At 44.2% G+C, this 12,497-nt stretch overlaps 1 protein-coding gene across 1 annotated transcript in view; it reads right to left on the reverse strand.

Annotated features, from left to right (window-relative positions):
- Nucleotides 1-745: 745 nt before the first annotated feature.
- The window catches only part of RFWD3 (ring finger and WD repeat domain 3), a 48,266-nt gene continuing 36,514 nt past the window's right edge, over nucleotides 746-12,497 (reverse strand). The window contains exons 9-13 of the mRNA XM_004754007.3: nucleotides 9,634-9,784; nucleotides 8,076-8,252; nucleotides 6,130-6,344; nucleotides 4,851-5,062; nucleotides 746-3,212 (exon numbers count right to left, since the gene is read on the reverse strand). Of these exons, the coding sequence (XP_004754064.1) occupies nucleotides 3,069-3,212; nucleotides 4,851-5,062; nucleotides 6,130-6,344; nucleotides 8,076-8,252; nucleotides 9,634-9,784 (899 nt within the window). The 3' untranslated portion in view covers nucleotides 746-3,068. The remainder of the gene's footprint in view (nucleotides 3,213-4,850; nucleotides 5,063-6,129; nucleotides 6,345-8,075; nucleotides 8,253-9,633; nucleotides 9,785-12,497) is intronic.

A 12,497-nucleotide genomic window follows, 5' to 3' on the forward strand; every position in this document is an offset into this window, starting at 1 on the left:
TGTGGAAGAGAAAAAAATAGCGTTAAGTTTCTTAGTAATATGGAGGTTCCTTCCAACCCAGGACCTCTGTCATCTACTGTTGGAGCACCAGGCTCCATGACAACAGCAAGCTTCTACCTAGGGATCCAGTCCTCCTGGGATCTAGTCAAATCCCTTTGCTGTTCAGCTAGAAAACATTTTCAGCCTTTCCAATCTAATCCCAGAACCATGATTTATGGCAACAGAAATTCCTGAACTAAACAGAACAAAGACACTGAGGCAAGAGGCCAGAACTGTGCTGAGCAAGAACCCTGAGTCCATGCTTGCCCAGGGCTGCTGTTGCTGTCCCAGGGCTGCCAAAGATTAAGAGAAATAAAAGGATAAGTCTTCTCTATAACTTCCTTCCTCCCACATTATGGTTTTTCTGGATTCAAAGAAAATACCAAGGAAGCCAGTGGGCAAAGGGAGTCTGGGAAGTGTAGTTTCCGAGATTAGGCCCTTTGGAACTGAGCGCAAACAAATAACCAGTATAGGCAAGCTCTTATGAAGCAAATACACAGCTTCCCTTTAAGCAAGAGTAGAACAGAATTGCTGGTTAAATCCCTCACCTATTCAAATGTTTACTTGAGATCCAGAGCCCATCCAGTGTAATTCAGACCCAGTACTGCATGAAATATAGAGATCCACCAGGCTGAGAATGAACCACTTTCCCAAGAGGCAGACATGCCCTTGCCTCTGGCAGTCAAACAAATAAGACACCGGGAGCTGGTACACATGGCCAATGCTTTATTTTCATATTAACATTAACACAAACATTAAAACAAAGAACTTGAACAGAGATCCCACTGCCCTATTTGTCAAAGCAAGTACAAGGATATATACATCGACAAGATATTTTGAGTCTGCTTAACTCCAAACCCTCAAATGGGAGAAATACCTTAGAGACAGGGGTGAGGGGACATGCAGAGGCAGAGCCTGGTGCTGACAGGAGCCCGGAGCCTGGGTCCCACAGTTAGAATCTCCTCCGTGCTGAGGGGGCCTGGGAAAGGGTGGCTGGGGCGGGGGAGGCAAAGTCTTTTCCTTGGGAGCAAGCAGTTGAAGTTACAAATTTGTTTCTGAAGCATTCTAATTTACTGGAGGAATGCAAGAACTGGCAAGACCTGAGAATCACCCAATCTCCGTGGTAATAAGTCCCTTGGTTCCTATGCTTGGCCGGGAGCAGGGCAGTGGGGCGGGGTGGGGTGCGGTGGGGTGGGGTGCAATCAGCATCGGCTGAGTATACTTCCAGCCCTAGTCAAATCCTAACCCTGCTCCAGGTCTGTCCCTGCCAAAGACAAAGGCTGCCAGGGCCTGCCCAACTGCATCCTCTCTGGGAATCTGCTGAAACCAGGTATTCTGCTTTTCAGTTCGAATCCCTTCCTGCTGCTGATGCTCTAGGCCCAGGCAGTCCTTCTGAATCATCAACAAATTGAAAGGAGTATCTCCTCTGAGAAAAAGGGGCTCTTTCCCAGGCTCTGCAAACTGGCTTTTTTGTAAGATGTGCTAAAATAGAAGGAGGCCACTCTTTAAAAGGCACAACTAGAACTGGGAACGCTGGGGAAATCTACTGCAATAACCCCTTGCTGGTGAGAAATGCTGGAAACAGCTCAGGACTTGTCAGGCCAGAACTGTTTTAAAATAAAAATAATAATATTTCCAGAACACTTAATGTCAGAAAGTCACACTGCTGGCCATCCTGCTTCTAAGAACAGAGTCCGGGCCACCCAGGCCCGAGGCACATTCTGTCATGGACTGTGGTTCAGCAGTGCAGCCTTAGGCAGAGCAGGCACGAACCGAACCTTCTACTGGAGAGAAGAGAGCTCGCCATGCTGGACAACCCACGGCCGGAGCGAAAGCTGGTGGGCTTCTCCCTGCAATACACACAGGTCTCCAACCACTATTACCTTCCTGAGAGTAACTGTTCTTCTAACAACTTTTTTTAAAGGTTAGGAAGGGAGGCCTATCAGGGGAAGTTGAAGCCAAATACCAGTTTCACGTGAGGAAGGCTTTTCCTGGGAACTCTAAACACGCCCAAGAAAAGCCCCCCCCCACTCTGAGAGCTTGGCTTTATTCGGATAAGAATGCTTTCAAAATGGAAAAGACAAGCCTTTCTTCTGTTTTCACCAGTGGTCTGAGGAGCTTCTCTTTTGTAAGCCTCTCTCAGTTGGCCCTTTGGTGTGGATCTTACCAGGAGATTCAAGTAAGTGTCTTTTCCTAGTGAGGGAAAAGGAGTGGTTTTCAGAGCACTGGCTCATCTACAACCAAGCTTGAAATCCCATGCTAGCTAGAAAAAAAATGAGGCTTGCCCACTGCTCAAACTGGTCTTCCTTCCTTGGCTCCCACAATGTGAACTTAACACGCTCAGCGTTAGGAAGGGGCCAACAGCTCATCAGCCGCCTCATCCGCTGGGCTTGTCAATATCCCAGCCCCGCACACCTGGAATGTTCTGGTGCTGCCACAAAGCAGACCAGATGCGCTCTACCAGACATTTCTGTGGGGTGAGACTACTGAGAGGCTGTCAACACTCAAGGTCAGAAGTAGATCAAATCCTTCAGCAGTTGTACAGTGCCCTCTTGTGTTCGACTTAAGACTCTACTGCATCCATGCGACGTGAAGACGGTTAGGCCCTTCTGGGATAGAAGCAGTTGCCCCCAAGTCACAGAGCTCAAGTGACAAGACGGCTTAGGTGGGGTCACATCCTTCAGAAAATGCTTGGTGTACACTCATATCCTAAATGACTGCTTGGAGGATATTCTCTGAGATCCAGCAGAATGTCTGATCAGAAATAGAGTTTCTCAACAGATTCCTGAAGAATTTTAACCCAAGACATGAATAACGTAGATGGGAGTACCAGTCACTTACTCTTGTGATGGACACTGCAAATACAGTCTGTAGTGTTTCAGTGACCCGGAGTTGTCCAGTCACATCAACCCAAAGGAATCACGATCTCAGAAGTTCTAGGCCACAGACAGTAAGCAGGGACCTTGCTCAAGGCTGCCAGCAAACATTTAATGTAAACCAGCAGCAGGCCTGCCAATTTCCAGACACAGTCACTCCCACCTATAGACGTGGACCATCTTCTCGGTTAAGGTAGCCAAGTAGCTGTTGTGGTTCACCTCAAATGGGCAGATGTCCAAGACAGGCTGATCAGCTGGCAGTTCCTGCAGCAATGAGCCACTGCCAGCATCCCATAGCTACAGAAGGACAGAGAGGAGGGTCAGAAGTCATTCAGTTCAGCTAGGGGACCTGCTTGCTTGATCATCAGACAACTTTGTGGGGTTTTTTAAAAAAATATTTTATTTATTTATTTATTGGGGGGTGGGGGTGAATAGAGAGGAAGAGTTAAGAGGGAGAAGCAGGCTCACTGCTCAGAAGGGAGCCTGATGTGGGGCTTGATCCCAGGGCCCTGGGATCATGACCCGAGCTGAAGGCAAAAGCTTAACTGCCTGAGCCACAAGGCGCCCTTTTGTTAAGTTTTTATTTAAACTCCAGTTAGTTAACATACACTGGAATATTAGCTGCTGGTGTTCAACCAAGTGATTCAACAGTTCCGTACAACACCAGGAGCTCATCACAAGTGCCTTCCTTAAGGCACTGGACAAGTTTGAAAGAGCTGCAGAAAGGGCACTGCCTGGGGAGCAAAACAGACTGTCCCTAACCTTCACATAGCCAGGATACACAACATAGTTTAGGTGTGGCCTCTGCTACCTTCATAAGCAATTAAGTCTTCCTGTGAGTGAACCTGAAAAGCCTGTATTCAGCCCCTTCCACCAAGCTCTTTCGTCAAGGGACAGAAGACTCAGTAAGACAAAAAAGTCCTTGATTCTGCCTTCATGAAATCTTCTAACCAGTGCTTTCCTTTCCTCTTCACAAACTTTTTATCATGAAAATATTTTAATAGTAAGAAGTAGGGTAGTACAACGAACTGCCTATCACCCAGATTATCAACTTTTTACCATATCTGCTTTACTAATTCTATTTTGATTTTTTTCTTCTTACTTCATGTCATTTTACCCTTACTCTATAGTGGTGCTACCTAATATGGTGACTACTAGCCACATAAGGCTATTTAAATTAAAATTAAATAAAAATTTAAAAATTAAGTTCTTCATTCACACTAATCACATTTCAACTGCTTATGTGGCTGGTGCAACTCTACTGGTTAGCCACACTTCAAAGCTTGATTAGATTTAGGTTCAAGGGCATCTCACTGAAGGTGCCATGTGCTTCATACTGTCTTACATTAAGAGGCAAATTTTTTCTTGTAAACCCACTTAAAGCGATGTTAAGGCTGATCAATGCGTCCAGATCATGACAGACTGACCCTCCATTGTACAATTCCCCATCAACCATTCATTTGTTGGTTTCACCCTGAATTCATGAAACTGTTGCCTGAATCAATTATTCTATCTATCTATTTATTTTAAAACATTTTATTTATTCATTCGACAGAGAGAGAGGGAGAAGCAGACTCCCCAATGAGCAGGGAGCCCAAGGTATGGCTTGATCCCAGGACCCTGAGATTGTGACCTAAGCAGAAAGCAGATGTTTAACTGACTGAGCCCCTGAGCCTCCCAGGCACCCCTGAATCAATTATTTTATAGGGGTTTCAGTAGTTCCTTTTTTTTTTCTTTTTAAGATTCACAAGATGGCCCACAGGATACTCAGCTCACATAAAAAAGAATGAGGTGAAGCTACAGATACTGAAATGGAAAGAAATCCAAGCTAGGTAGTTAAATGAGAGAGGAGCAAATTACAGAACAGGATGTAAAGTGTGACTTGTAGGCTTTTTGCTCTACATACTTCAGTATAAAAAAAAATAATAGGCTCACCAAGGCAGAATTTGATGCTTCATCCCCAGTAGACACCAGGATGCTGCCATCATTCCCTGGGTTTTGGAAAATGGCACTTTTGGTCAGTAGTTTGCAAGTGGGTCCCCCGAGGAACGTTTGTACAGGATGGCAGGAACAGACCGGCTCTCCAGCATCATCCAGCTTGTAGGACATCTCCATCAACACACTTCGTAAAGTGTTGTGATTTTTATCTACAGGACAGAGAACCAATCTGGCTTCATGAGGATGACCCAAAGAAATGAAGGAAGTACCTCAGCTGCTTACACACCCCCCAAGTGTGAGAGCCACAATTCATCAAGCTGTTAAGAACAGCAACAAAGTGGGGCGCCTGGGTGGCTCAGTGGGTTAAAGCCTCTGCCTTCAGCTCAGGTCATGATCCCATGGTCCTGGGATCGAGCCCCACATCGGGCTCTCTGCTCAGCGGGGAGCCTGCTTCCTCCTCTCTCTCTCTGCCTGCCTCTCTGCCTACTTGTGATCTCTGTCTGTCAAATAAATAAATAAAATCTTTAAAAAAAAAAAGAACAGCAACAAAGCAACTGTAATAGCAAGAACAAAATGAAACACAGCACAAGTGAAATTCAGTACCCCAGGCTAAGATAAAGCAAGTTATCTACAACAGATTTTTTTTTTCAAGATTTTATTTATTTATTTGACAGACAGAGATCACAAGTAGGCAGAGAGGCAGGCAAAGAGAGAGGGAAGCAAGCTCCCCACCGAGCAGAGCCTGATGCAGGGCTCGATCCCAGGGCCCTGGGATCATGACCTGAGCCGAAGGCAGAGGTTTTAACCCACTGAGCCACCCAGGCGCCCCTCTACATCAGATTTTTGCCTATAAGGGCAACAATTTTGAGCGTAAGCTATCTTTTTTAGTGAAATCACGGTGTTCTGCCAGACTCCGGCTCAGGTTTTTATCTTCCTTAAGGGCAAGCAGAAGAAGATATGGAACTGCACGGAGGGTGGCTCACTGGCCTCAATTCCAGGCCTCCTCATTCCAGTACTGCCTAAGTCACAGGGGCCCCTCAAGTGGCTGACTCACACCAAGTACCACCTGGAAGAACCCGCAGACAAGTGAGAAGCAGAGGCAGGCTCCAAAGAGCAATGTGGGGCCACCAGCCCCCATGTAGTAGCACAAACCGTTAGTCTGAGTGGGGCTTCCCAGTGCCACCTGAAGGGTAGGGCAAGACCTCCTGTCCTCCCCTGAACTGATCCGCTCCCAGACAAACCACAGGTGGTCCCACATGGACATCCCAACACTCACCAGGCCTGTAGGTCACAAGACAATGCCGGGTGCTGCTCTCTGTCTGAAAGTCTACGCAACCCCCTGGCTCCATGGGCAGCACATGAGGCCAATGAGAAAAGCCCATTCTGAGCTCCCAGAAGGAAGCATTCTCCAAGGTTCCAGCCAACACCCCACCATATGGAAATGCAGCTGAGGCAGCTCTGGGTATGTATGACAGGGATACCAGCGGGCATCTGAAGGGGAAGAAATGAAACCATGTTTCACATTCCAGTACCTGTACTGCTCCAGACCCCACTGCCAGGAGCCCAAGCATAGTCCTACCTCTACAGAAGAGGTTAAAGACCTTCCGTGGGTCACTGTCCTTTGACATTTGATAAAAACTAGCAACCCCCTCTGTAGAAACAAAAGTATACCTATAATCTCTGCAGCCAATTTCAGAGGAGATATCACACGTTTGAAAAACAGTGTAAAAAAAAAAAAGGAACAAAAAAAGGACTAGGAAATTTAATAGTACAAGATCACAAATACAAGGAAGAAGAAAGACTGAGTGGTTTGAAGTTTCCAGTAAGGGGGTTGGCCACATACACGAGTAAAGTCCGAAAGGAAATCCAGCTTACAAATCGGATAAAGCTTCCACGCTGGATTGGACAGACCCTTCAATTCAAATACTGCCTGAAGCAACTGCCTTTTTTTTAAAATTTAAGGCATCTCTCCGCCTAAAGTGGAGTTCGAACTCGTGACCCTGAGATCAAGAGTCATACGTTCTTCCAACGAAGCCAGCCAGGGGCCCCTGAAGCAACTACATTTTAATTCAAAAACAAGACTGTTTCTTTAGAAATTTTCTAAATCTCTGTCTGCAAGCACATGACCAGAACTGTGTGCCAAGAATTCTCTCAGAAGTATCAGCCGGCTGACTCTGTTCCGATGAACTTTGTTTCTGCTGCACTTGCCGAGGCGGTCACTTTGCCTGCTTTCTTTCACTGCCCTGTCACAGTGAAGCAAACGGAGGCAGCAGTGAGCACTCCATACAAATACTTTCCTGGCTGTTTGCTCTATTTTATTTATTGCCTGCTCTGCCTGCATCTGTTGACATCAAGGGCAGGCCCCATGTCAGCCGGGAGTTCACATCTGTCACCTTCAGGCCCACAGACCACATACCGGAAGCACGAGTCTGCCCCACCCCGATGAGGATGCCAGAGTGCTGACCTAGGTTCAGGAACCATTACTCTCTCACTGCTATGGTGATATCTTTCTGTTTAGATAGATCCCTATGCCCCCTTTTTAATATATGTTCACATGGAAATGGAAATTCTCTTTTAAGATACTTCTCATTTTGGTCTAGGTCAGATTCCACTTCTCGTTTTGAGAATTTTATGCCTTCAGCAGTGTATTACGCCCAAATGGGACCCAACACATTCTGCAGAGTCACAGTGGTGTTGCCACCACTCACCCTCAGAACCCCGGCTGACTCTGAAAACCAGCGAACTCTGTAATGGGATTATAAAGGATTCGTTGTTGTAACATGGCATCTTCAGACCAACTTGGTCTAGCTGGAGGTTAGGGAAATTTTCAATCATTTTTTTCCAGGCCCACCCATTACTGATCTCTTCCTGTGCGCCTGACATGTGGCTATTAAAGCAAGTCTCTGTAACAGGCCAAGAACTGTAACCAAGATCACACAGCCGGGTCTGGAACACAGATCTGACTTCATTTTGCCACGCTGGGTGATGAGTGACTGTATGAACCTGGCTATACTTGGTGTCAGGGCTTTCTACCATGCAGAAATAGCATGAATACACAGAAAGGCTCTTACTGAGTCTTAAACGAGAATGCATCACTGCATAGAGAGAATTGTCCTCCGTGAGGAATTCTGAACAAACATCAAATATTGTCAAAAGACAGGACTCATATGACGGTCCAAGAGAAAGTTGCTACCTACAGGGAAAACCTAAGTGGTCCCCTACCTGGCTTTCTGAGGTACTAACTCCTCGATATGACAGCTCGTGTTTCGAAGGTCATACACCAGGATCGAACCATTGACCAGTCCAGCATAGATGTGATTGCTTTCATCAAGACACCAGCAGCAGCTCCAGACAGGGCGTCCAGCATTATAAGTCTGGACTACTGTGTTTGTCTCCAGGCTGTGGAGATACAAGACTTTTACAACAATGTATTAAGAAAATCAAATATATAACAAAGATGTAAAGATGATCATTTCCGTGATAATCTTTTAAGAACACACCCACACACCCAAACTATTTGGGATTCCCAATTTCCTGCAGGGACTGCCCACATAACCCCTTTCAATTCCAAAATATTTGTTTTGAGGGACACAGGCTTTCCTCTTGAAATGGAAGGAAAATAAAAGAATAAATTAAAGAGATATTTAAACAGTACATTCCCTGTTCTACCCCAATTCTCTGCAATTATCTATTACATAGGTAATCAATATTCAAGGCTGAAAAATTAGAATATACCTATGAGAGAAACAAAAACTAACACTCCAACCAACTGGCTCTTCTTTCACCTATTTTTTTTTTTTTTTTAACACAACTAAGAAAAAATATTTTATATATACGTATAAAACATAATGCTACGTTGAGTTTCAGGGCTAATTAAGCCGAAGCATTCTTGAAAAATCAAAGGCTTATCAGGCCTGATGGTGATATCATGATGTCCCTCAGATTTAGCCGTGGAACAGGAAGCCAACTATCAGACGTCTGATCAGAACTACTTTCTAAAGATGAAGGCCCTGAGACCCGTTCAGATCGGGTTCACAGCAATCGCAGGGCATGTGAAAGATAAAATGAAGTTAACCGAGGGTTACTGATAAGAGAAGTCAGGGCGGGACGCCTGGGTGGCTCAGTTGGTTAGACAGCTGCCTTCGGCTCAGGTCATGATCCCAGCGTCCTGGGATCGAGTCCCACATCGGGCTCCTTGCTCGGCGGGGAGCCTGCTTCTCCCTCTGCCTCTGCCTGCCATTCTGTCTGCCTGTGCTTGCTCTCTCCCCCTCTCTTTCTCTGATAAATAAATAAAATCTTTAAAAAAAAAAAAAAAAAAAAAAAAAGAGAAGTCAGGGCACCCCAGGAGAATGAGTTCCTGGAGAGCATTTTTGTTCCATAGGATGATCCTGGAAATAGACCAGCAATAAGCAGGTCCAAGATGGTCCGGCAACTCCACGGTGCCCAGTACGACAGCTTCCTGCATACTGTCATTCGACCATCGAGGGTGTTCCTCTCATCTGTCTAGCTTAAGATGTATTTTGTAACACAGATAATTTAAAAAAAAAAAAAAACCAAAAACAAAAAAACGGGGCATTGCCATACTGTTGTGGAGCCTGTCTTACCTACTTTGAAAAGCAATACATTTTAAATTCAATGAACTGGAATTCAGAAGACAATGACTGACACACACACACACACACACACACACGGAGCTAAGGCCATCCTAACACGGATATTAATTTCTACACTGTTCAATGCTAACCAGACCAGGCCCCAACCTCCTCCCTGAAGCACCCACCTGGTCAGTTTAACAGTGTTGTCTAGGGATGCTGAGAGCAGTAAGCCTTTGGACCTACTGCTGAAAGCCAGTCCACGGATCTGTTTGCCATGCATGGCAATGTACTGACTGCTTTTCATGTTGGCAGTACTCAACATCTTAACACCAAAGCCTGCCAAAGACAAGAGAGCATGAAATCACTGGAAGTCAATTTAAGGCAAAGCAAACCACCTTTTCAAGGAGCTCTTTTGTTCAGCTTTCCTGGCATATAAATCCCTGGAAAACAGCCAGTCAGACAAAGAAAATAAAAATTACCCAGGGTGATAATTATTTTAAAAAGTATATTCCACTCCAAATGTCCAACCACAGGTAAACAGATAAACCACTATATACACATATACACAGAATATACTAGCCAACAAAACAAGGACATAAACTACTGATAAATACAATATGGACGAATCTCTGTACCTTTATGCTGAAAGAAGCCAGACAAAAAAGCTAATACTGTATGAGTACAGTTATGTAAAATTCTAGAAAATGCAAACTGATGTATATTGAGAAAGTAGATGAGTGGTTGCCTGGGGATGAGGAGAGGAGGGAGGAGCAGATAGGAGATGGATTATAAAGGGCATGAGAAAACTCTGGGGGAAAAGATGGGTTCATTATCTCGATTGTGAGGATGGTTTCAGGGCTGTACACATATATCAAAATTCATCCAACTATACTTTCAATATGTGCAATTTAGTGTATGTCAGTCAAATTTCAATAAAGCTATTAATATAGATGTCCACAGAGAGTGAAGATGAAGAAAAAGTGAACCATAAAGAATGAAGACGGGTGATTTCTGTGTCAGGTGGTCAAGATATACTATATTTGTCTGAATGGAATAAAAACAGATTACACTTCAAGTATTCTAATCAATTTGCATCATTTCAGAAGAAGAAAAAAAAATCCCCCACCAAAATTTGTCCTTTTTAATTTATTGATACTCTGTTCTAGTCCTAGACTCTTGACAATATATAATTATCTATTATTATCCAAGTTATCCATAAACAGAATTTCTCAAATCCTAGAATCAAGACACCCTTGAGTCACACTTTAGCTTCTCTGGGGAAACAAGTGGGAAAAGTTCATGGTGTTTTCTCCTGAAACAGAATCAGGAGAGCCAGAAGACAAAGAGGGAAACTACAGGCTTTAAATCAACAGGGAACACGAATACTGGCCTAATTCATGATCAAGGGAAACAGAGAAATTAGCACCAACAGGCTCTCAAGAGCTGGCTGTGCTGTGTGGGATAGATGCATTAAGGAAAAAGGAACATATCACCCCCATTCCATTGCTGGGGGAACAATTCAAATAAATAAATATTTTCCCAGTTGTAGGGAAGGCTTTTATGATAAATACTTTATTAAAGATGTGGATGGGCTACAAACGTTATAAATAATCCTTTTATGTTCCCCTTAACTGAAGCTACTCTCAACTCCCAGCTATCAGTGAACAGAAAAACATGCAATAATAGAGGAATGCTACTTCTAATCCTGTATTTACCTAAGTTTAGGGGGACACAGTTGTGAAGCTTTTGTATGAAACTTGTTAAGTGGGTAAACAGGAAATCAGGTTGAAGCAAAAGGACCTGAGAGCTGGGAGAAATCACATGCTAAAACTTGTGCAAAGAAACATCTACTACAATTAGGAATGATTTAAGTGGGCATGTGAGGAGATTTGGTTTTCAACATTAAGGTTTCAACATTTAAAACCTAAAATTAAGCTTTTAAAAAAAGCACAAAATATGAGACTATTTAACATTTACTATATTATTATCAATATTAATCAATGGATTTCCAAATTCTTTTATTCAAAATTTATCTGTTTGACTACTACTGAAAATAAGTATTAAATCTTGTTTCAACTTGAATTAGCCCTAGGGATAGTTTTTTTTAATTTTGTTTTAAGATTTATTTATTTATTTTAGAGAGACGGCAGGAACAAGCAAGGGGCAGAGTAGAGGGATAGGGAGAGAAACTCAAGCAGATTCCCTGCTAAGCACAGAGTCCAATTAGGGGCTGGATCCCATGACCCTGAGATCGCGACCTGAGCCAAAATCAAGAGTAGAATGCTATACTGACTGAGTTACCCAGGCACCCCAGGACAGTGTTTTAAAAAATATTTCCAGGGGCGCCTGGGTGGCTCAGTGGGTTAGAGCTTCTGCCTTCAACTCAGGTCATGATCCCAGAGTCCTGGGATGGAGCCCCACATCGGGCTCTCTGCTCAGCAGGGAGCCTGCTTCTTCCTCTCTCTCTGCCTGCCTCTCTGTCTACTTATGATCTGTCTGTCAAATAAATAAATAAAATCTTACCAAAAAAAAAAAAAATGTCCAGGGATGCCTGGGTGGCTCAGTGGATTAAGCCTGTGCCTTCAGCTTGGGTCATGGTCTTGGAGTCCTGGGACTGAGCCCCACATAGGCTCTCTGGTCAGCAAGGAGCCTGCTCCCCTACCCCCCACCTGCCTTTCTGGCTGCTTGTGATCTCTCTCTCTGTCAAATAAATAAATAAAATCTTAAAAAAAAATTTCCAGTCTCGGGGCACCCGTCCGTTTCAGTCGGTAGAGCATGTGACTCCTGATGTCAGGGTCCTAAATCTGAGCCCCACGTTGGGTGGAAAAATTATTTAAAAAACAAATAAACAAACAAAAAAACTTAAATTCAAGTCTCATACTCTCCCGATTAAGCCTGTCGGGTGCCCCCATGAATCTACCTTTAATGGGACAGAAAGGGGGTGCCGTTCTTCTCCTTGGACTACACCAGTAACCCATGCTTCCAAGTACCCTCCCTGCTCTTACTTTATCACAGGTATTAATTCGCATTTCTGAGCTCTGGGTGAATA

This window comes from Mustela putorius, unplaced genomic scaffold (genome assembly GCF_011764305.1).
Source record: "Mustela putorius furo isolate JIRA1106 unplaced genomic scaffold, ASM1176430v1.1 tig00000174_pilon_pilon_pilon, whole genome shotgun sequence".
NCBI lineage: Eukaryota > Metazoa > Chordata > Mammalia > Carnivora > Mustelidae > Mustela > Mustela putorius.